Below are 25,385 nucleotides of genomic sequence, written 5' to 3'. Positions count from 1 at the left end.
AACTGTTTTCTCCACAGACTCTAAAATCAGGCTGAACCTCCCAGTAAATATTTTCTTTAATTGTTGGATAATGGAATTGAGTGTTTTCATTTAACTACAATTTGTTCAAAAGATTATGGTGTAGTCTAAATTTGTCCTGTCTTGTTATATTTTATCAGTCTTCCCTGCACGGCCAGCACATTCCCTGACCAATAAATAAAGAACCCAATAAAATGCATATCATATTGGTCTCCTCTTAACCTGTTGCAAAATCAGATTGCAAATAAAGACACTGAGAATATTATAAACAACCACATCTACGTATAGGATATTATATGTAAAACTTTCCTGAGTAATCTGCACAATGAAACACTTGCTTTTCATCTCTCTGAAATTAAGTTCTCTTCAGAAGAAACCTGACACATCCCAAACCACATGCCAACATTTCTGTTCATTTTTAGGGCTAAGGCACCAGCACTACTATACGGAAAGAGCCTTTGTGGGCACTGACATGTCAGAAAATACATCCCGAAACCTATATTTTTTCCAACAATCCCACAGGACCTAGCCCTGAAATGGAGAAGGTTTTATCAAAGACAAGTATGTAAGTAAGTGTGGATCTCATAATGTCTTCAGGCCCACTGAGCATGGCAGAGAAACCTGACCAGCTGGGAAAGCTGTGGGGTGTGCACTGCAGTACAGCTTCAGACCTTTTTAAAAATCTAGAACAAATCTTTCAAAATGTGATTATGAAAAATTCTCCACTTCCATGGTATGTGCACCACTTTGGTTTGCAGGCCTGAACATGGCAAGTACCCAGAAAAATGGGTATATAAGAAACACTTATAAAAGGGTTGCTCATTTAAGAGGAAGAACATGCATCCATGCCTTCATTTGGAAGTCCGTTCGTTGTGTTTAAATTGAACATTTAGAATTATCTTTCAAAAAATTCTGAAAGGAGATGGCTTGTTTTAAACATCAAAAGAAATACACAGCCCAGCCAGCTGTTTCACTAACTTTCTTGTGTACTTTCTCTAAACTGGATCATTGAAAAAGTAAATGTATATTTCCAGTTCTTAGTTGTTCCAGGTCATCTTCCATCACTATGGAAAAGCACAAGCAAAGAAGTTCACTGTGCAGTGAACAATACAATTGAGCATCACCAGACTTCGCATCATTGCTGAGCTAGCTATATACACAAGGCATTTGAAATGTACAGTTGTCAGACATCATTTAAAATCAAAACTATAAACCTGGGCTTTGCAGAAGTTGCCACAAAGTTATCAAATCACAAAATCATCAGACTAGTGGGCTCCACAACACTGATGATAAATAAAAACACAGAGGTAACAATAGTAGTAGGAACAAATACATGTTTAAAATAAGGCTTTTTTTACATTGTTAGTAAGATGCTTGGCCTCTAGCCCCTTTTTGTTCTTCATATATTACAGATTCATGACAAAGCTGATCGTGTCCATTGTCAAACAATACTCTTGGATCTGTCTTTATCATCTGATAATGCCCCTAATCAGCAGCATATGATAAAATATTTGAAAGACATTCATAACAAATCAGTTCTGAAACATATGGAGTCTTTCTTTCCTTCCATATTAGCAACAGTCTTGCCATCTTTAATGAAAATTATCAAACAGAAATGATCAGTGCTGCATAAGTCAAGATCCTGTTTCCTCCCGGTGGCTTTTTAAAAGTTATTCTCCCAAGTCAATTTCATGTCATAGGCAAATTAGGGCAAATTAGGTATTGCAGACGCTAGCCAGAGCTGACCTTAGTCAAGACAGGTCCTTCCCCTTCCAATACAAAATGATGGTTCTTAGACAAAAATCCATTTCTGATCCACACAATTTCTCTGTCTATTCCAGTAAGGATTTCTCTTTCTTTGTGAAGAAACAACTGGTCAAAACCCATTGTCAATTGACTGTGTATAAGAAGCATAGATTCAGACTGCTTCAGGAACTTAATGGAGATTTATAGTACCATTCATCCATTTTTTAAGTGAAGCTGTATGAATAGGGAGTACAAAGTGTGAGAATTATGTAACACAGACTATAGTGCCAGCAGTCTCTCATACTTTCTCAACTCTAACTTTGTACATTCACATTATCTCCATTAAAAAATAAAAAAATACTTTTTACACTGAGAAATAAGCATATCAGAAGTATAAAGAAGCATCTCCCAGACTAAGAAGTGCACAGAAAGTGATATAAAAGCTCTATACTGAAGAGTGTACATGCATATGGTATATTGCTAYGACTGAAAGTAATCAGAGAGGCCGTGGGCTCCTCTTGTTTTAACTTGTATGCAATAAATGCACAAATCTTTATAGTCCATTTTGCACTCTGTTCATGTTTCTACATGACAGAACAAAATTTCCCTGTTCCAATCTGGAATATAAGGCCTTGTGGGACTTTCTCCTGCCATTTGGCAACTTAATAGAAAAAGACAGGAAGGATTAAGGTCCGCCAAATTCTGCAACAGTACATCAATCATATGGGATCTCTCCACATGATTTTAATGGGTGGTCCCTGCTCAGTGCTCCAAAAGGAGAAAACTCCCCTAAGATTCCCTGCTGATATACCCTTAGGGAAAAATTCCTCCCTAACCTAAATTTGGCCATCAGTAGAAGATCAAGAAAAATGAAATGTTACAATGACCTGAATAATTCCATCATTATTTGAAGATAACTAAGAAACAGAGATCAAATACTGCTGCTTTAGAACAACAGCAGTTTGTCTTCATCAGAAGGGACTTTGCTCTTCATCAGCAATGCYCACTGACACCACCAACATTGCTTCCGAACACTGGTGATGAACTTCACTCTTCTTCCAGACAAAGATGGTATTTCTGGCTCAAGGGAGCCTAAGTTTTTCCCTCCAAAACTGAGGATTCACTGAGCTCAAATAAGCTTAACTGTGTCTCAAAGGTTCTTCTCCGGAATAACTCTCCCCCCATGCTGGTGTCCTTCCAAGGCCCTTAGCCTCTCACTTCTTGAACGGGGTGAGTTTGTTGAAGGTGTGCCAGAAGAGCGATGGCTTCCGCTTGGGCTCTGCCAGGGCAAAAACCTGCTGCTGCGGGATGCTGGTAGGCACAGTGATGTGGCGCTGATGAATGGGATGCAAGCTTTGGTGTGGAGGAGGCATAGGACACCCATTATAGCTTACACCTGCAAAAGGAATGGTTTACAGACGTGTATGAGACACCTAGCAAAGTAACCAACACAGGGAAAAATTAAGCACAATAGCRGGGGACAAATCCAATGGTCAGTAAAGTCAGTGTGAAATCCATCATAATCTTGAATGGAAGCACTACTAGATGTTACCCTTTCTAATCTCAGACTTCTTTGTTGTTGCTTTGAGTTGGCTTAAGAAGGAAAGAGAATAATACCAGTACAAATAACATTACAGAATTATCAAAAAATAAGCAGCTGTTTCACAAAGCCTGGCAATATTGTTTGCACAGGCACAAATTTTGTTATTTCAAAGGAAAAACACTTAAAGTACAGACTGCCATTGTAGCCAACTCTTGGGTAAGACTGGGTAAAATATTACTAATGATAAAAATACATTTCTTCAATTTGRAGAATACTTTTCCAGTCTAATGTTCTCAGACTTTGGCCTTTGTGCATTCTGAACATAATCTCCTGATCTCTATTTCCAGTCTCTCCCTGATAATCCAGACAGGTTCATAATTCACTATTATTTTATAGGCATCCAGTGACTGATAAAGAGAAAATGCTTTAATAATATTGATCACAAGAAGCAGAAGACTACCTAATACAAACTCCTTTTCTCCTAAATTCAGACTTAATCTGTTCCCAGTTGCTCAGTTTATTCACTCAACACACCAGAAATTTAGGCAAATTTGACTTTAAGACTGAAAAGAACAAAATCACATTTTCTGAGAGAGAAAAGGAACAAAAAGCTTTTTTTCCATTTTTCGCTAGTCCATCTCTATGTATATTAATCAAATTAGCAGGAGGATAAAAAGAAGCCATCTAAAGTGTGTTATTATCAATACAGCAACATGTGGCTTCCAGAAAGAACACTACGATATTTTAAACAGAAAGCACAGAATTACTAAAAAAGAGCAAGCTGTCAGACTAAGAGCAATGGAAGGAAACTAACTCTCATTTCTAACTTAATCTCTGCACACACTTTCTTACATCCTTAAATAAACCACTTGCCCTATCTGTTAAGTTTCTTCTCTAATAAAGAGATAATACTGACTTGCCTGTCTGAAGGAGACTGGGAAGCTGATTCAGCAGATAGTTTATAAAGGTATTTGAAATTGAAATACAGGCTAAGGGAAATATTTGAATTCCATCTAAACCAATGCAAATTTTTAAAAAGATAAAAAACTCAACCATAGTCAGATTGTATTACTTTCTAATATAATACACAGCAGAATACAATAAGAATGTAAAGCAGTTCTTAAATACCCACCTTTAATTTTTCCATGCCTTGATTTTCGGGCATTCTGCATGGCTTGTTTCTTCTGATTTTCTGAGATTTCCATTCCTATGTCAAAGAGCAAATAAGGGCACTGGTATAAAAATACTGTATCTAATAGTTGATTACGTTAAATTAGAACTGGTAAATAAACTATTTTAACAATTTTTTAGTCATTTTAAGTAAATCTTAATAGTAATATACCCTAAGTTTTCAAAAGCATGTTTTACTTTGTCAAATAAATTTAAAGATTCAAACTTTTTCACTAGGATAACAATAGAAACATTAACTAGCCAATAGATTAGTGGGAAAAGCTTGTTTTTCTATTCCAGCAAATGGTAATCACTGGGGAACTAACTAGCGAAAATGTTCTTTTTATAGATAACTCCAGATAACTAGAAATGAAAMAAATGTAAATTAACACTTCTGGAAGCTACGTGCCACCAAGTAGTAGATAAAAAAATGCAGAATCTGTTTCTCTTTTCATTCACTCTGAGCTAACTTGTGTTAACAAACTGAAGTCATTGGTATTGCAGTAGTGCAAATTTGGTAAAAAAGAAAACTAAACTGTTGATACATTCATGTTTGAAATACCCAATCTTATTGCAATCTTCACCTTGCTCAATAAGAGGAAACTACCTATATTTCTTCCACATTTTCATTGCTTACACCCWCTGTGCTTAATGAGCTCATTTGCTGATCCATATGGAATAAAAGATTTGATTTTAAAAGCTGAAAAAGCTTTCTGTGCACTGAACAAACTCCAAGGTATTATCTCAGATTGAGCCTTTACTTAAGTCTGTGCTTTTGGCTGGCATAAAGCAGGAATTGTCTTTACTTTGCACAGTCCTTGAGTGAACAAGATATGAGATGGACATCCCTGTCCTACAGCACGTTGCGTGTGTGCCAATGAAGAGCGAGGAGTTTCCAGTGTCAGCGCAGCAGAAGGCTAAGGAGGGCATGTTGCCTCTGCTCAGAGGAGATGGTGTCACCTCACCTGCCAGGCACCGAAGCAGCATCTGAGGCGGTTGTGGTTGCATCACACCAGGGCTGCCTCCCTCCCAGCCCTGTTTCTCCTTTACTTGTCTCATACTTGTATGACTGACATGATGCTACAGTATGTGGTCAACCCTGAGCAATTTAGTGTCATGTCATAGGGGTGACTGACATGTGCCGAGTACAGGGAAGCCAGACATCTGCTATGAAAGGTCGCTAGGCGAGTGGTGTGARCTAGGGCGCAAGTACAGGCACTCTAGTTTCCTCTCCCTGTGCACAGGACACGTGATTCACGGATATGCTATGTTAGCACAAGCAGAAAATAGGGCAGCACAGAAACTGCAATGCAAAGTCAGAAGAACAAAGCTGCTGRTTGAGTTCCATTTTGTATTTTCCTCCACTCCTCTATACTTTTTAAATTCCCTTTACTTTTTTTAGCCTGAACTTATAAAGAAGTTATTACAAATCAGCAAGTATATATAATACAACAATGTTTAGCTATAATTTTGGGGTTGCAGAAGTTTATTCTCTTTTATTCTGCAATTTTTTCCTTCATAAGAACAAGGAAACAGCCAAAATTTAAAAAAAATACTTAAAAAAACAGAAAAAAGCAATTTCATCAACAAAGTTCAGACCATTTTCTTAGGGTTACTATTAGTGGTTTTGGAGAATGATTTTTTGGCTATGGCCTTTTTTCACATACATTCATAGAAGCTAAGAAAAGTTTGATATGGTTTGGGAGACAATGACCCGCACCAAAGCATCTTTGAAAATAGAAGTAAAATGCCATTTGCAATTCTGAGTTTGAAGAGCTGTTCTTTGATGGTTAGAGGTTTCCTGTCAATTCGAGCAAGATTGCTTATAAAACCAACAAGACAAATTTAAACCTGAGGTTGAGAATACTGGCACCTTTCCACTGGTTTTGGCTAGCAGAAATGTTTAGCTATGCCAAAAAAAACAAATCTGGGTCTGCTGTGTAATGGAGAAAACATCCAAGCCACTCACTGGGACTCACAAGACCAGATGGACATTGGCTACTACAACTCAATTATCTTTCTTTTGGTTCAAGATACTGACGTGAGAACAGGTACCTTAAATCTGAATAATCAGTTGTTACACTTGAAAAGCGATAGTTTCCGGAAGGCTGGATTTTACACAGGCATTCAGGGATATAAAAAGCTGCATGTGCTTATGTGACATTATAGGAAATAAATTTTCTCATCATACAGTGATTTTCTTCATTATATCGCACAATGCCTTAAGAACAGAAAGCAGTGTGGACCCTCCCTTGCAATACTTGCCCTCATCACCATGGAAATTTGTGACCTAGCCCTAAATAAGGGTTAGTGCTACTACTACTAACCTCACTGTTACCACTGCTGCTGCCGCACTGTTGAAGCGCCACCCTTTTTGAGGGTGATCTCAAAAGGGGTGACCATCCTGATTTTCATGATGTCCCAGTAGAATAATTATATTTAGGGTTGTAGCTGCTACACCTTTGCAGTTTCCTCATGCTTGGGGTTTTCTGGTGGAGCACCACCTACAAGGAATGGTAACACACCATTGCCTGCACAAGACAGACCTGTTGCTACCATGAGCAGGTACGAGTGTGAATGTCAGAAGCATCGCAACACAGAAAATTTGGGTGCCCAATGTGCTCTCCCAGTACTCCAGAGAGGAAACATGGCAGAAAGAGGTGTAGATACAGATTTGTAGAGCTCAGGAAAGCTCCTCAGAAACGATGAGGAATGGAAAATGATTGCATTTTATCTTCTTTTGCTCAGCCYCATTCAATAAAGTGCATATTCAATATCTGGAAGATAGGTGTGAGCCATGGAGCTGCAGAGACAGGAGAAGAGGAATAGGACAGAGGGAGGAACGTTGCACTTTGWGCAACCAGAGTCTCCCTGCCCTTCAGTGTGACTGACCTACTGTTCTCATTGTCCACTGGAGCTGAGGCTTTCAGTAACTTTGTTATGACAAGTGCGATAGTTTGGACACTCATCACTGGATCCTGCGCGTTGCTTTATTACCTTCCAATCATCTTCACCCTTTTGCAGTAGCCACTTTTTAGAGTTCTGTTTAGGCTAATTGGGAAACGCAGCCAACACCCATCGCCCTGAGCACAAACTGTGAACAAGCTCTGCACAGAGCACATTGGGAAAACCATCAGTGTTGTGCCCCACAGGTTTCTAATGCCACACGGGGATGTCCAGCACAGGAGAAAGTTTGTTTTAAAAAGTTTGGGGAAAGTTTAAGTGTGGCTGCTTCACTGTTTATTCTGGATACAAGATGACTGGGGTTAATTGCAACAGTTGGTGCAATGGAGAAAGGTAAAGACTGGTTTTAGAATATGGACTGGTATAATTTGAAAGTATTTCCATTATTATTTTTGGATTTTTAAATGATGGCTTGATCATAAAGTTTATCTTTATGAACTAAATGAAACATAACTTCAGAGCCACAAACGAATAATGCCCAGCAAGACACAAAATAACAGCCTACCAGCTATCTACAATATATTTGGAGGAGGCCTTATTTTTGTCATATTTACAACAGCATCAAACAAGAGGAAGCCATTAAAATCAGCAGTATTCACCTAAGGGTTATTCCTGTCTTCGTATTTCTTACGAACAGATGTTTTGAGTGAACATGAAACATGAGATTTGGCATCTTTTAAAAATTTTAATAATTTCTGAGTTACGTCATCCATTTCAGAGCACTACAGATTTTAACCTGCTGTCATCTAAAACCTGAAGAGTGCTACTTATGAATTCTGCCGCTCTCTTCCTCTTAAAGGTAATGTTATAAAAGGGAGAAGTTCTTGTGCAGTCAGCACACACACATGCACACAAACTTGCCTTACTGCTATAGAAATGCAAAAAATAGTTTTATGTTATTACCATTGCTTTTTGTTATGGGTGTTTTCCCAGCGAAATTTTGCTGGACCTTTTGTCACTGACCGTATTAAAAAGAAGCTATTATATTCAGCATGAAACTATGAAAGTAACAATTTTAAGTAGCAATTCTAAACGTATGTTCACAAAAACGTTACTGTCCCTAGACTGCTCCACAGGCTGTGGGACTAAAGTTGACCCTAGAATTTGCAAGATCCTAACTTTTTTCCCTGTTCACACAAGGTCGGGGTTTTGTTTCCCTGTAAATTGCCTGATGGTGCTATTCTTTGGTCTGTAACTAATGACATTATGCAGCTGTACTGGTATCCTGCGCACAGGAGATGCCATTATATAACATGGACAGCACAAACCTACGACTATTGCTGCTTGGCTTTATAATAAAGTGTCTCTTAAGAATAGATGTTTGGGGCCAACGATTCATACAATAGCACTGGGATTTTGCATGGAATTTTATTATTAACTGTTTTTTGTGAAGTGAATCTTGTCATATCTCATAAAGTTATGAAGTGTCTCCATAAAGTAGCAGAATCACATCGGTTACGCTTGTGTCATGGATGTCAGAGCCAGCTGCTCTGAGCCTTTGCCCCTCGATGACAAGGAAGACACACCTGAGCAGCCCTCATTTACACAGCTGAAGTTCGGGTCTGGTAAGAAAGAGACAACAATCCCAGAGGGTAGAGTATGCACCTGCACTGAGCGTGAAAGGAGAAAAGCAAGAACGTTCCCCTTCGTTGTTACAGCCTTTGAGAGGAAAACCTTGCACTTACCCATTTCTTTATCTTCCTGAACTCTCTTCCTTTCATTTTCACACGCCTCCATCCATCTCTTCTTATCCTCTTGTTTTTTTGCACAGAACAAATGAATCTCTTCTGTTGCTCTGTTTATAATCTTAAAAGCATTCTTGACATTAATGTTAAAGTCTTTGTCTTTGCCATCTTCAGTGTCCACAAGTTCCATCTCATCCATGTCCATACGATCCTTATAATACAAGATGTCCCTTCTCAGCAGGTCTTTCTTACAGAACACAAGCTGATGGTCAAAAAGGAAGAAAGTCCTCTGCTGGCTTTTGCCTTGCTTTGAAATTTTAGTCAGTTCTCCTGAGTGGATCAGTTCTGAGCTTCTGGCTAACACATCTGGTCCCTAAAAAAATACATATTTGTATATAGTAGTAAGTAAATAATATTTTAAGATCTTACTGGGTGCCTAACCATTCTCATTTTACTAATTAGTCTTATGTTCATTAAATTTTCTTATATTTTTATTATTAGATTTGAAAGTGTCTTAGAATGGAGATAATCTTGCACAACCAAACTCAGTGAGTGTGATTCTGCTCTTCTTTATCTCTGCATAAATCAAGAGGAAACTCTAATTATTAAAGTAAGTGATGCATGTTCAAGTTCTGATAAAACTACCAAAAGTCAAAACAACAGTCTACAGCTCTAACATAAAAAATCCATTTTGTCATTTTCTGCATGTCAGTGTTATCTCAAGTGCATGTGTACATGCAATATCTGCTGCTCTTCCTGAGTAATGAACAAAGTAATCAGTAAAACAATCACTGCAAATGAGGCAATTGGACTTTTAACTGAGCAATGACCAGTTGAAATGTGGGCACCATAAACTCCCTGCACAGCAAGACACATCCTCCAGAGGACAGGAGGTACCGTACACAGGACCTTTGCCCACGAAAGGGACAGGCCGACACTTACCTCCCAGTCTACTATAGATACTTGCCAACGTGCGATCTTGTCTATGCTTTCCAGTCTTCGCTTTCGTTCATTGATCAGGCACGCTACATTCTTCATAGCCTCATATGCAGCTTTAATGTCATTATAATCACTGTGAAATGTAGGCACATTTCAAAGATCACTTATGCAGTGGATATGATGCAATTACTAACTGTAACATGGTGCTTAAAGTATATTAGCCTGCACTACCCAATAATGCCTCTTCTCAGAGTACTTAAATAAGATAGATAGCTGATTCTCAGCTATCTTGAAGCTCATATAGTAGTCTGCACAATTCAGTGCTACTATATTGCTATGCTTTGTCCAGGAGCAAATTACTAAAGTAGTGCAGGGAGGCAGAGGAGGTAGATTTATGAATCGGAACACTGGCCCTCTAGAAAGCAATGGTAAAACCCTCATTGACCTCAGTGACGCATACATTTCACCAAAGGAACTTGTTTATAAAGAAGATTTTAGAGGGAATTTATTGGAAAGGTCATCCCTTTAATCGTGTTTAACACCTGTATTTTCTCCTTCTGCTTCCCAATGACTGAGTCAATGAACGTGAACAGAGAACACTATGCAGGAGGGAAAAATAAGGAAACCAACCTCAACAGGGCGAGTGAGGGTCTCAAGAACATGAGCACCAAAGAGAATAATTACAGGAGGAGATGCTGACAGTGACCTGTTTTCACAGTGTGTGAGAGCCAAGACGGCCTCCTCCCAGCTGCTCCAGGATGACTGCAAGGCTCCTCATGCTCCTGCCTTCCTTCCATTGCTCTCCTCCCCTCCCTCTTTCCCTGAACTCCTCACATACGTTTGCATCTCCCCTACTTGTAGGCAGGTTTTGGTTCCCCTTTTTAAAGCATCCATCTCTCCTTCACCTTCCTCAAACGGAGTGTCTGAGAAGAGGTTAGGAAACAGACTTATTTCTTGCCTTAGAGGCCCAGCATAGCAGCTGCCTCCCCTCCTTTATCAGAACAACTCATAAATGGAGCCAGAGAGAGAAAACAGTATGAGCTAGAAATAAATCCTGTAAGGAGGGTCAGCCTCACTGGCCTTTTTATCTGCTTCTGTCTCAGTTCCTATTCTCATCTGCTGCTGCTGATGGAAGCGCTTCCCTTCTCCCCTGCGTGTTACTCTCTTCTTATTTATATCTCTGGAAACTCTTTTCTGCCACGCTGTATACAAAAAGTGAGATTAACAATAACAGGATCCTCCTGATGTCAGGGAGATGTCCCACAGCGTGACTGCATGATATTAACACTGTTACTCTCGCCCTTCCTTATCTCAGTTCCTTCTTTCTTTATTGGTGTGTACATAAATCCTCACTGGTTGCATAACCTGTGGCCTTCACGGCAGGCTGTGCACGTTGTCTTTAATCATCGTATGAAAATAAAACAATAGACCATCACTCTAAAGCTACAAAAACAAGCTGCCTGGAGCTTTACCAAGGCTCTGCAAGAGCGTGGGCATGCGTGTTTGTGAGCAGCCGTGTGTGCTGAGAGCATGTGTGTGTTTGAAGGCATCTCCGTACGTAGTGCCACCAAAGAGGGAAGCAAGCAGTACGAGGGGAAGGTGGTCAGACCTTGCTATCACTGTATCTACATGTTTAGGAGTTCACTGAATAATCTTCCTAAAATTATGAGCACTGAAACAGCCACTAATGTTAGTTTTTGCTGCTGGGCTTCCAAGTCCCCCGCAGAACTGAATAGASGCATTACACATCTGAATGTCAGTAATTCATACCTCCTCGACTACGGCCCCTAGCAAAAATCCCACTGTTTCAAGGGGAGTTTTCTCAAGGTTAAAAAAGTGCAGACTTTGGCCCGTGAAACATTGCTTCAGGCCACATTTGGACTTTGAGCACGGGGGTCACAATGGAACGTTTTTCTTGCGGTTATATAAGTTAAAAAGGCAGACATTTAAAGATAAAATCTTAATTTATTCAAAGAGCGAATCAACCCATGGGTATACTAGAAAGGCTAATAACCTGCAACTTCAGTGGAGAAATTCATTTTTATCCCAGCTGAAAATCTAATGTCTGGGCTTTACTGCAAACAAATATTTTGCAGCAATGGAAGAAGACTAAGTTTCCCTTTATCTTCTAGCATCCCAAGCTTTCTAGCAGACACCAAACAAAAAACTATTTTCGTAATAAAACTGGTCACTTGAATTTCAGTTCAGCTTTGGCTGGTTCTGGGTTGTTTGTATAATTACATGGCGTGTGATGGGCGAGTGAAGAGTTAACAGGACTGAAGTCTGTCAATTGATATGCAGAAGAACTGACAGCACCAGAGCTGATGTGCGCAAAGCTGTTGAACAGAGGACTTAACAGGACTAAAGAAGTCTACCAACCGATATGCGCAAGGACTGACATGCGCAAGGCTGCGGAATGGCAGCATTAACAAGACTGAAGAGGTTTGCCACCTGGAATCTGCACGGACCGCCGGGGAGGGGAGAAGCAGTACGGAGGTGTTGTGGTCTTGCCTCGCTAGCAGGGKCCTCCCGAGCAGACAAACAAACAGTCCTGTGATTGCGAAACTTGCTAAAAGTCAGCAAAAGCAGTGCTTGCCCAGAGCCCCAGCCGATGGGAGCTAGGAGAGTTTGAGCAGGGACAGGAACGTGACCTGACCATCCTCTCCGGCTGGACCGTGAGCATCCCCCCCCTCCCCTTTTCCTGGGACGCTGGGTTAAGGTAACTCCTCGAGGTTGAGAGYCCTCTCACTAGGAGAGTGAACAAGAAAGCTTTCAAGCAGGGATAAGCAGTCCTTCCAATTAATAACGCAGTAATCGACGGTTTAGGGTTATTCTTTCTAAATTAGTAACTGATGGTTTTGTGTTATCCTTTCTAAATTAGTAATCGCATTATTTTAATGGATGTTACTAATCCAAGAACTTGTGTGAGGAAATAAACATCTTTTTTATTATTATTATATTACTGTCTCAGTCGTTGCTATCGAACCTTCATAGCATGACAGTGTGACAGCGTGGAAAGTCATTTGTTTCTTAAATTAACAAAAAGTCCTCAGAATCAAAATCAAATTCTGAATTTTAGATCGTATGGTAACAATGTGTCTCACACACACTCAGAATAATGCCTATGGTTTTCTGGTCTATGATAACGCTTACATAACTTAATACCCGAAAACAGTATATGAGTTATATAGGTTAATTGTGTAACAAGAGTCAGTGTGTTAGTCACCTAAATGGAAGAATTATTATATTAATAGTTTCCCTTTTCTGAGAAGCTTTTTTTCATGATACATTTCCTATTCTGTTATGGTCTCCACCCAGATTTATTATTTTTTCTGATTTTCATTATTTACAATCAGTGATAAAGACCCAACTTAGGCAGAGATAAAGGGAACACTGTGCTGTGTTCTAGTGAGGGTTCAGTTCTGAGGGACTGGGATCTTCATACCAAGTTGACAAAATGACTCAGATAGAAAGAAGTCTACAAGGAACAGATAACAAGGATCCTCATAGCAAATTTTTATGGGAGTACTAAGGAAATTCTGGGGTAAATCAGGAGGGGAAGAGACATCAGGACAATTAAGAAGTCAAGAAAGCTGAATATCAGGAATATCCCTGGGAAAGGGTACACAGGGCAAGGAGTAAGCCGGAATGTGGCAACAAAGTAAATCCTGAATATGGATGACTATCCATACGAATCATGACTTGAGTCATGGTCAGATGATCCCAAAATATTCTGTATGTTTTTGGGACGATGAGTATTTGTTGTGAAGTTATCGGGAGCTTTGCTGGAGGATGTCCCTATCATTAGAGGCATTTTTCATTAGAAGATAGCAAGAAAGAATGTATAAATACCTTGGCATCTGAATAACCACAGTTTGCTAATGTTTTCTTACAAAATTCTTTTAAGTTACTTGCTCTCTCCCTTTATTGATCATTCTCTCTTAGCTTTTCCCCCTCTTCATTCTCCCTATGTTCCCACATTTTCTAACTACATCTTTTCACTGGGATTAAGAAACTTTCTTCCTACAACATCTTTTTTTTCTGCAGTGTTTATTACTTTTAAATTTCAAAGAAAGAATTACAAACTCACTCAGATTGCGTTTTTGTTCTAAGACCCTCTTTACCTTTTCTTGTGTCCTAAGTTTACGCAGCGTCCCCCTTTCTTCTATATATTTCCCTCTTCATTTCTTTGGACACATAGGCATTCTTCACTCTGATTTACAAAACCCTCCTCAGCGCCTTTTTCCTTCTCCCTCTCTTGCTTATTCCTCATTCTCTGGCACCCTGCCAGTCCCCCCGTACTACACTTTAGATACTATTTTTGTTAATATTTTGATGGTTCCAAGAGGAACACTTGTAGTATAGCAGACAGTGGGAGTTTTGTTCCTGACCTCAAAAGGCTCAGTGTTGTTCAGTGTTGCCTATTTCTGTCAGAAAGCTTGAGTAATTAGGTGTTATTACTGTTTAGGATTTATCTTTTTAATCCTCTCACCTGTGCTCCTGAGTGGTATATTTGAGCAATTCTGCAAGCTGCAGAGGGTATTTGCAGATTTTCTGAACAGGCGTGAGAAGAAAACCATCAATGGCAATGTCAATCATCTGCTGCAGCAAGCGACAGGCCTCAAAGAAGTGGCGGTATTTGCCCTGTTTCATTAGCTTGGAAAGTTCAATGCAGGCACTGGGATGATTGTTACAATACTCTGAATAAATAGCAAAGCCTTCTTGCTACCAAAAAAAAAAAAAAAAAAAAAAAGTCAAAGCTTTGACTAAAGTATTTGTCTATAAAGATTGACAGATTTTTTGTAACATCTACTATATGCAGTTATATTAATTAATTAATTTCCTAAATTGTTTCCAAAATGAATAAAAGTCAGGTTTGAAACTACACAGAAATCTACTTTGTAGTGGTTAAAACTGTGTACCTTCTTTGTATGAACACAAAAATAGAGGCTCCATTGAGTCAGAATAATCAAACTCACTTTAAAAAGTCCTTTTCTTTAGGGAATCTKGGAAATTAGAAAGCCTTGATGGCTATGGCTTCAGCAAGTGTCTCTCATGGACTCACAGAGCCTTTCCCCACCACCTCCTTTCCTTGTTTTTTGTTTTTTGGGTTTTTTTTACACAGTTTTTGCATGCCTATTTAAACAATTTGAGAGTGCTGGACATAGTCCAGCTCATCTGTGATCACTATAATTTTGAAAAGGAAACTTAAATGTGTACAGAGATACATTCTTACTCAGGGATGAGGAGAAATCTAAAACATTTCAGTAATTCTTTAATTGTAAACACTCTGAATTCTAAAATGCTATCTATGCATAGTTTAATACTTGATAAGTTAGTAAAATCACCTCCTTATCTGGTAACTTAGCTTTTTCTTATCATATTTTGTTCATGTCATAAATAAAATGAATTTTTGTGACATACATGTTGAAGAAAGCATGACCCTATTTCACTTAGATGAGGTTCCTCTTTGTTGTACTGCTTCTCAAGATCTTTCAGAAACTTCCTTTGGAATTTGTAAATATCTTCAATGTTCCCAAAAATGGTGCTTAACTGCGCCRCAGTGAACATTCCTGTATGTTTGCGACACTGCCGAATATAACCCTGGAAATGAAATAAGAGAACCTCTTTTTATCAAGTCTGAAGATATATAAACAGGTTCTACTCTGAACAAGCCCATTTAAATTGGCAGGAATTAGATGCCGTGATCTCAGGGCAGGTGTCTGGTTTCCAACCCTGCACACAAAACTGGACGTGCAATTTCAGGTTTGTGTTCAAGTGTTACACTACCGGTTTTTCTAATCCCACCTCTATTTCACAGTACAGTAGATGAGTCAGAGAACCAGACACCTTCAAAATATATAAAGCTCATTTGCATCTTCCTGTTTTCAAGCCAGAGGGAGGCCTGGTATAAGGCCCCATGTGTACTACTAGTTTAGCTGTTGTGCTTTTTTTGTAATTCACTTGTGCCATAACAGTTCTTCTCTATGTGAGTAAGAAGAAATCCTAAACAATTAATATAAAGACAACTTCTGCCAAGGCTAACATGCTGATTCCTTAGCGGTATGTAAGCAGGGCCCAGTCTAAGCCAGAGAAGCAAAATTAAAAACATGTTACAACACATTCAGCATGCTACTGTTTGGTAAAATCCATATCTCATTGTCAGGAGTTAATAATACTGGCAAGACTGCATGGAAAAACATGATCACTTTCTCCACTTTTTTCTCTTTACCTGTAAGGACATCACATGGGTCCAGTTCACTTCATTTGTATCCAACCTTAAGTAGCTACCTAGCCAAGTCCTCCAGTTTTAAAACGCCCTCGGGCAAATTCTGCTCTGCATTCAGTAATCCACATTAGATCGTATCAGTATTCACATAGCTACGAGGTGAAGGAAAGATCGGGGGCTCTAACGGGCTCAGATACTCAGCAGCAGCTGCCACACGCAGCCGCAAGTCCTCGATCCCTGTTGCTGAAGCGAAGGGTGGAGGTAGGACACAGTGCAGGAGCTGCAGGTCAAGGAACATCTACTCTGCTCATATTCTCGTAGCAGCTACGGCGCCTGGGTACAGATGGTGCAAAGGTTAACTGCTGCACCAACAGTTATCTGCCAGGTTCCTCCGTCTGGCATTTCTCAGGCAAGCTTCTCCCAAATCTCATTGGGTGCAGACAGMAGAAAAAAGCCTGCAGCTGCTCCAGTGAGGCTTTCCAGGAAGCAACTCTGAATATTACTGGCGCTGTTAGGAATAGTCCCGTCTTCTCCACAACCATCTGCTTTGAGAGCTGTGCAGCAGCTATACTGTATATAAGCTAGCTATCGGGTTTACTGCCATTCAGGAGGGTGACGCCAACAAGGAAAATGATCTGTGTAGTTCTTGTAAATGTGGACTGCAGATAATTTTTTGAACTTAAAGTATTTTTCTGGGTATACTACCAGTTTTATGATCCTGGCTGCACCACCCCTAGTGATTCATTCTTGTGCAGAGCTTGCAAATTTGGATTAGCATCTGCAGTATCTTTTCTGACTCAGTCTTACTTGAGTGTATTTTCAGCCTTATGTCCTGCTTACACCACCCTACTGATTCACTGTGAGGAAAGCAGACCATCTCTGCCCCACAGGTTGAATGTGGAACACCATTTCCCCACTTGGAAATATGTGCTAGCTCTGGTTTACTAAACTCAGGTAYGTCAGCTTTTAAAAAAGAGTTAAAGGAGAAATATATTAGAGAAGTTTAATAATTAATATCAGTTTAAGAATTAATAGTTCAGTAAAATATGAAAGTCATGTCCTAGAACCCAGGTAACCATGGCAGAGACACACCTGTATGTACAAATTCCTCTGTGATCTTTCAGATATCCAAGCAAACTTACTCTAGCAGAAGTAAAGAGTGCATCTAAATGACAAAACTCACATTTAATTTTTTTAAGAATAGCCTGCAAAGTAACAAGAAATTTTGTCCTTTGTTTTTCCTTTTTTATTCCTTCAAAATCCATTAAAAAAGGTCTGATCTAAAAAACCACACTTTTGTCTTCTGATATTAGAATTTAACCTTTTGTCTACCTTGTTTTCCATTAAAGAATCTTATTATGAGTGGTGGACTAAAGGATGACAACATGACAAATACAGAGAGAGACCCAGCAAACTGAAGGTAGAAGGAATGTTTTGGYGGCTACTTAGCACCCTTCCAAGGGCTTTTATTAATCACAAATACAGCCCAAATACAGGTCAGTTGCATCACAGTCCATTTCAGAAGAAGCAAACTTCAGTGAAAGTTTTAAGAAGCTCCTAGTCCAAGTGTGGTCCTCTAAGAAAAACTGAGCAAACAACAGAAGAAAAACACTGTGTTCCTGATATTTTATAGTTCAAACATGGAAAGGGATTAAGGATTTCTTCATAGCTACTAAGCTCCCAGCAAAAATCACTAGCCAAAAAATTCTCCTTCCAGCTTACATTCAAAATGTTTCATCTCTGAACTATAATAAAATTTACTACTGAAAATTTTCTATCAAAACCAAGTGATAAAAAGTACTAAATAAACTGGACCTCCTCTCTCTTATGTTTATGGAGATAGTGGTCAGATAAGCAAAGCACTTTTTCCATGCCAAAAGTGGAATGTTTTTTAAAAAGGAAGCGGCGCCTTGTGGCAATCTACAGAGAAGAGAGACAGAACAGTGCACAAGAAGGTTCTCACTGGCAGCCTCACATGTGCAACTGGGATTATTTTGTTAAGAGAAACCACTTCGGTTCTCAACTCATATGGGAAGTTTTGTTCACATTAAGTCAGTAGAACACCCCCTAAAGCACGTACCTCACAGATGTCCTTGAGATGTTTGATATAGACTCGTTCTGTGTTCATAATTTCCTGTATGACATTGGTCCTCATCTGATCCTTGTTTTCTGCCATCTTCTGACGATGCTTGCTAATATCTGCATCTTGTTCTTCATCCTGGATGCTACCACAGTTTTCTGGCAGTTCTTCCTGATTAACTCGCAGCTGCAGTCAGAACAAACAAGGCAAACTAGAGTAGAGCAGCAAAGAGTTACAAAACGTGACAATACTGTCGCAAACTTCTTACAGTTAAGAGAGGACTTGTTAGAGAAATGTTCCCATTCCTACTTTATCGAGAGGGTTCCACAACAAGATTGATCTCATTGTACTCATTGGCTATTCAAATAAAGTCTTGAGATTTCTGTCTAGTTGATTAAATACATGGCTTTCTACTGACAGCATCTCAGAGACACCATGTTGTGTTGCCTGTATTTTTTGTGAACCTACATTTATTTCTCATCCTAACTAATAGTGTATGTGTAATTTTGTCCAAGTCAGCTTACAGGCAAAAATTTCCAAAGTGGCCAAGTCACTCAAACGCTTTTTAAATAGCTTCCCTCTGCCCCAGGTGCCTATCTGTACAATGTGGATAACAGCACCTCCTTTTTCCACTTTCGTCTGATTGCCCATTTTGTTTGGAGACTTACGAAGGGTAAAGGCAGGAACCATCTCTTGAATTTTGTGCAGTACTTAATACAGCATAGCCCAAGTTTCATTAGGATCTCAAAAAGTACTTTAAATTAAATTATAAAATACAGTTCAGTTTTAGATCCCTCAAGAGTTATACTGTCATAATCTGATAGAGGTCTAAGGAGTTCACTGTGAACCAGATTCCTACAGAAAGCTGAGATAATAATTTCAACACTATTTTACCAAGAAATCCCTGCAGTATAAGAAGAGAATGGCATGCAGCACAGCTTTCCCTACTCCCTTATGAAAGCTGCTGTGTCCTTTCTGTGTACATTGATTGCTTCTGGTTGAGTTTTCTGCTGCCCTCATTTCTTGTGAAATCCCTTTGGTTACAAAAGGACTACACAAAGAAAGAAGTGAGACTAAAAGGTRTCAGAGGAGCTAAAGAACCTTGGGGTCTGATTCTTTACTGCTTTTTCCCCTGTGAAGTCATTAGGAGTCGCAGCACTGATGTTCAGATGCAAAGATGTTAAGGATCAGGCCCTTCATTTAAATTTCATGCCATGGTCATTGCTGTGTTAATTCTGCTAGGAATCAAATGTGACAATGGTGCAAAAGAGTGCAGAGTTACTAACCCTGACAAAGCTAGCTGGAAACCAGGCTTCCTTGTCCTCATTTCTTCCCCACCACCAGTCTTTGTTGGAAGCTTCTAGGACTCTAATGACATCTCCAGCTTTGAAGCCCAGTTCTTGATCATCCATAGTCACATGGTCCCAGAGAGCTTCTGCATAGACAATGCTGCCATCGCTTATCAGCTGAGATGGGAAGAAAAAGAGTTTGTGATGGGCAAAGGATAAACAATGAGCTACTTATAAACTACTAAAAAGATCAAAATGCATCACTAAACCCCCCAAGATTAATCCCATTACAGGACAAAACCAAAACTCTGGATTTTCAGAAATCTGTACATACATTTATTAGTCTGAGAACAATCAGAATCCCACATCATGCCCATTAGCTGAGCTAACTAGTTAAGCTCCCAGATTAGTCCTAGTCAAGATGCGAAACTGTATTGTCATGCTCTTCTCTTGGCATCTATCTGCTCTTGGGCCCCGTTAGAAACCAGATGCTATGGCTGGTGGATTCTTAGTTATGATGGTTACAGTCACCACGCTTTTTATTAACATGAAACCTCATATCTGCGGAAAACACATGCTCCATCCCTACAGTACTGCAAAGATTCACCATACCAGATTGTAACCCAGAATCTTACCTCATTAATTGCTAGCTGTTCTCCTCCAGGCTGCAGGTATCTCGGACTGGTTTGGCAGAGATCCTCATAACTGTAATCTTCCTCACTGCCATTGTCATCCACCAAAGCCGAAGATTCAGTCCCACCATCTGCAGCAGCTAGAACAAAGGTGAAACGGTTGTTTGTTTAATCATTTTTATACCAGTGCACATTCATAAACAGTAAAAGTAGAATCACTTAGGAATTGCCTTTGTTCTTATGAATATAACAGCAAATGTATATGGGAACAGAGCTCTCAGGAAAACTGCTTTTCAGTCCTGATATACTTTTTATGTTTCTTTGTAAAATCCTCATTTAGCATATGATGAAACTGAGATATTCTCCTCTTTTGTGTGTGAAAAATAGAACTACAACCATTTTTTTTCCCAGGGTAAATCTAAAACAATCTGAATCAGAACAGAGGTATTAATGCAGTTTCCCACGTTGTAAATGTGGGAGCTGTAATAGGCCACCAGCAGTCAGAGGGGCTGTTTTCAGTTCCCCGCATGGTGCTGTGACGTTCTCGACATGTTTTCCCCAGGCCAGACTGTAACTGGCCCCCCGACCGCGGGTAACCATCAGAGGGGTGGGCAGCCCAAAAAGCAGTCACTACTCCGATCCAGGTTCTCCCAGGTGTCCTATATGCTGAGGAAGACTTTGAAATCACTGAGAGACGGAGTGGACAGAGGGAACAGGTAGTGCAGGCTGAACATGACAGAACTTCCTGAAAAAACAAATTGTTCTAATCACCCCAATCATGAAAAATTTCTTGGTTTGACAACTGTACATTTTCTGACTGCAAAAGTAACTTTGTAAAGAAATACGGGCCAGAACCAAGATGAGTTTCATCTTATTTATGCATCCACACAGACCAAGAGGAACGCTGTTTAAGTGACTAGCACTATGCAAACCTGAAGTTACTGTATAAAATTTCATAAAGCCCATTAGGGACTACATCACTAGAGGCAGATCACCTTTGGCTATCTCTGCACTGGTAAACGAAGAGTACCAGGCCAAATAATACTGACTCATGTCCACACTGCTCAGTGTCAGACCCTTCGGTAGTAGGTTTGCCTTAGAAAGCCAGCTGTAGGGGTCCAAAACAGAACTGAGGGTAAGCTCATAACCAAGAAACATTCATAACCAGTGGTCCGGTGGTGGAGTTCACTCTCTGGTCCTCCTTTATTCATCCCAAATGACATATTCCTACAACCTGCCCAGGCTATCAATACCAAATAGTTTGAAAACCACACAGTGCTCAAAAATAGTTTTAATTATGTTGAATCCAATCACAAATAAGATTCACAATGGGCTACTAGCACTGAACTCCTTTTTTAACGGTTAGTGTGTCCCAGAATGAGTTCCCATGCGGCCTGCGGGAGGGAGCACAGTGTCTCTCTCCTTTCCCAAGTGAAGGGAAGGGATCTTTAAGCTGAATTCTTTAACCTCCCACTTCCACTTACCGCAAGGCAGAGCAGCAGGGCTGTGACCCTGCCTCTTCTCTAGCCTGTTTTAAGCCTGGGTACCGGCTATGTGCCTGGCTCTGAACTGGGCATGTGTGAGATGACTCCACACATCTACACAACTGTAGGTGCCTACACACACTGTAGCATACCAGTTATTTATCATATACGTTTACCATATAGGGAGAAACATTTCAACCCTCTCCCTGTGGGCGCTTATAGCACAGCTAGCATCTTTGCTCATTTTAGGTATTAATTTTCAAGAGAAATCAAAGCTGTCTGCAGCACAGATTAACTAAAACACTGAAAGAATTTTCTGTTCTTTAGAAGAATCTTCTGTTCTTTATATAAAAGAACATGGTTATTACACAACTCCATTCTGTTCCTCAGCATTTTAAATATACACTCACTTTAATGGCATAATCTATCTAACCAGAGAGGATGCTGAATTCCTATTAAAGAAAACAGATTTTTTTCCCCAAAAGGCTCCCAAATCTGAACACAGATATACCTTTAAAATACTCCTGTAAAACTGAAAATCCTTTATTTAAAACCTGCAAAGAAACAATTCATGAAATCAATTTTTAGCTTACAAATCGATACAAAATTTCATCGCGGTGGTCCTTTCTACAGCCCCARTGTAACATCAGTACTGCCTCTGGGTTTGTTGCAGTAAGGATGGCACACCAAAATTTCCTGATTCATTTAGCTACAGATGAAAAATGACTGTAATTTCAGGACTGATAACTGTTCATTATTCTTTCCTAAATCAACAAGCTTACATTGTCTTGGTAATTAGACTCGAGCAAAAACCTGTGCCTTGCATTCTGCATCCATTCCTCTATTGTTTACAGACAGAAAGAAGCATATTAGGGCTTTTCTGGATGCTCTAACGGAATGCAAAAACTTAAAAGACAATGTGGGACCAATTCTGATCCCCTAACAGTTTTGTCACCAGTGTAACTCTACTGACTCCGGCGGGTCACAGAATATAATTGCGATCACAATCAAGCTCCCTGACTGTCACAATTTACCATTTCAATCTAGAAACGCTGCAAAAAAAAGATAGCGAACATGTTCTACTCACACGTACCCATCTGAAGGCTCTCCAGGCTCCAAAATCGCGCCATGCCCCCCCTGGCTACCATGCTGCCGTCAGGCTCAATAGACAGGGCAAGGGGTTGACCTTTAATAGCTTAGTCCTAAAGGCTTCACGGAGAATCACAAAGGCTCTGAGCTACTGAAAAGGCAGAAACAGCTTATTCATTTCTTGGAGCTCCTGCCCGCGCGCTTGGGGCCGAGCCTGCTCGGGAACTGACAGCCGAGTGCGCTCCGGCTGGCCGGGCTCGTGGTGGCTCGCTGACATCATGGGGTGCCCTTAGGGAGGAAGTTGCAGAAAAGAAACAAAACCTGCGTACACAGCCTCAGCCAGGCTGGGCTTGCAGCCTCCCGCACAGCAGCTGCGGAGACTGCAGAGAATGTGTCGAGAGCACCTAAATGTCACTAACGCAGAATGCCAAGGAGTGCATTCGTTTTTCATTAAAGCAGCTTAATGTGATTTCGATCTATATTCAAATCACTGCAGTTCACAGGGAAGGAAACAGGGAGTTCCTTGTTTTGCAACACCATTCTGAATAGCAGCCTAGCTTTGTTATACTGTAACAGCAAAAATGCCAGGAGAAATAAAAGATGAAGCTATTTTTTGCATAGCTATTAAAACTTCTCTTGCTTCACAGGTAAATGGAATATCTTTATTAAGGGCACAGACAGCCTAAATATTAAGGCTGCAGCAGACTGAGGGGAAAAAGAAAGGATGGAGATAATTTCTCAAGTTACCAACTTAATCCAGCTCCAGAAAATAGAGAATGAAGTAGGGAGGTAACCAAATAGTTCAGCTTTCATTCACACACCGCAAATGACCCAGTCAGAGCACTGGTCATTCATTCACCTGATTTCAGCGTCTACCACCCTTGCATCCTGCACAGTTTTGCAAGGAAACTGCATCAGTTCACGCACTGGAAGCAAATGCAGGAGTTGCTCCCAGAGGCAGAGTACAAAGCCTGCTGCAACCTGTGTCTGCACTGTTTCCAAGCATGGCACTAYGCTTATGATCTGGAGAGCTCTATAGCCTTTATGGATCATTCTTTACCTGCAAACTGTGTTGCTCAGCTGAGCCTGCCCTTTAACTGGGGACTGCCTCCTCCAGCGACATGTTCACAAAACCCTTGAGGCATTTTGCACACAGCAATCTCTCAACACCCACTGACATCACATGGTTTCCCGGAGCGCTGCCTCAGAAGGCGAATGAAATGCCAGACATTATGCTGCAATATTAATGCCATCTTCCTACTAAGATCCAGTCTCTGCTGCACTTGATAGGAGACCGATAGGAGCTCTTTCCTGAATCCCCGAACTTCCCTATTATTTCTTGCTGCAAGGAGACTTGTTGGATAGCATGGTAAACATAAGCTACTGCATATTATGAGAAGTTTATACACAGATACCCACCTATTCTTCACAGCATAAATCAATAAAAGCAACCCCAGCAAACAGAAACCAGCTAAGGAAAAAATCCTTCATGTAGGGGATGGAAGTGCTGATGATCCTGGGACCTGCAAGCAGAGGGCTCACCCTTTCAATCAGCCAGGGCAAAAGCCTGCTGCCATGGCAAATTCCTACTTGTAGGGGAAAAATAGCTGTATTGCAAAAGGAAAGCTAGATCAAAACCCATATCATTCTTATAGAAGAGACATTAAAAAAAATTTTCTGAAAAACAGTCATTTTGTATGATTTTTGCAGAATGGCAGGGAATGTGTGCTTTTGCACGATGACTAATGCAGTATGACTGTGGGCTGCTGCCAGAAGGGGAGAGCTGTTCTCCCTCCTCTGCACAGTCACATCCAGCAATTGTGCAGCCATAAGCTGAACCATCGCAAAAGTGCTTATTTTGGGCAAGTTRGTGGTGAGTTTGTTTCCTTGCTGGATCAGCCAGGGACAGGAGAAAGAGCAGACTTCCCTTTGTAGTGGCAGTCCACAGTTATAGTGTCCAAATGCGTGCTGAGCTGGCTTATCCAACTTGTAGGGCACTCTGAAAAGGCTGCAGATACTAAAATAGTAATGCTAAAAGCTACTTTACCACTTCAACAAAATCTGGTTCTAGATACCCCTCTAGTGACTGCCCGCTGCTCAGTGGTTTGACAACAAACGTGGGGAAGTTTGAATAGTACTTTTTGTTTGCTTTAAACAACTTAGACTGTAGTAAGTATAGTCTGCTATCATACAGAATGTGCAATAAAACCTATTTTATCCCTTTCCTCAATATTCTAATGGGACTTTACAGAAAAAAGTAACATAGGACCCTCCACCCTTGGGCAGACCAGGTTCCTCCAACCCAGTACTCTCTGACAGTGGCCAGTAGCAGGTGGCTAGGGAAGAACATAAAAATAGGTGAGGCATGTCATGGTATTCTTCAGATATACTTTCCTAAATTCCAGCTACTCACAGATCTGATTCAGCTTCTTCCTGGAGCAGAGGTCATATCTTTATGTTTAATGAACTGAATTTTTCAAATCACATTCTGAATTCCTGTAAAATTTTGGCATCTGA

At 40.2% G+C, this 25,385-nt stretch overlaps 1 protein-coding gene across 4 annotated transcripts in view; it reads right to left on the bottom strand.

Moving 5' to 3' along the window:
- Window positions 1-2,978: 2,978 nt before the first annotated feature.
- Window positions 2,979-25,385, bottom strand: part of SPATA13 (spermatogenesis associated 13) — a 47,961-nt gene continuing 25,554 nt past the window's right edge. The window contains exons 1-10 of one of the 4 annotated variants that reach the window (XM_026065915.1): window positions 22,873-22,938; window positions 20,299-20,435; window positions 19,661-19,840; window positions 18,375-18,560; window positions 15,490-15,669; window positions 14,558-14,790; window positions 10,069-10,198; window positions 9,127-9,499; window positions 4,436-4,514; window positions 2,979-3,153 (exon numbers count right to left, since the gene is read on the bottom strand). In XM_026065915.1, the coding sequence (XP_025921700.1) occupies window positions 2,979-3,153; window positions 4,436-4,514; window positions 9,127-9,499; window positions 10,069-10,198; window positions 14,558-14,790; window positions 15,490-15,669; window positions 18,375-18,560; window positions 19,661-19,840; window positions 20,299-20,435; window positions 22,873-22,927 (1,728 nt within the window). In that variant the 5' untranslated portion in view covers window positions 22,928-22,938. Of the gene's footprint in view, window positions 3,154-4,435; window positions 4,515-9,126; window positions 9,500-10,068; window positions 10,199-14,557; window positions 14,791-15,489; window positions 15,670-18,374; window positions 18,561-19,660; window positions 19,841-20,298; window positions 20,436-22,872; window positions 22,939-25,385 lie in introns of those variants that run through there. The other 3 variants (XM_026065914.1, XM_026065916.1, XM_026065919.1) reach the window with 3 other exon arrangements.

The sequence above is a fragment of the Apteryx rowi genome, unplaced genomic scaffold, assembly GCF_003343035.1.
Source record: "Apteryx rowi isolate R43461 unplaced genomic scaffold, aptRow1 scaffold_233, whole genome shotgun sequence".
In the NCBI taxonomy this organism is placed as follows: Eukaryota; Metazoa; Chordata; class Aves; order Apterygiformes; family Apterygidae; genus Apteryx; species Apteryx rowi.
The sequence above is the reverse complement of the archived record's forward strand: the minus strand, read 5'-3'. Positions and strand labels throughout refer to the sequence as shown.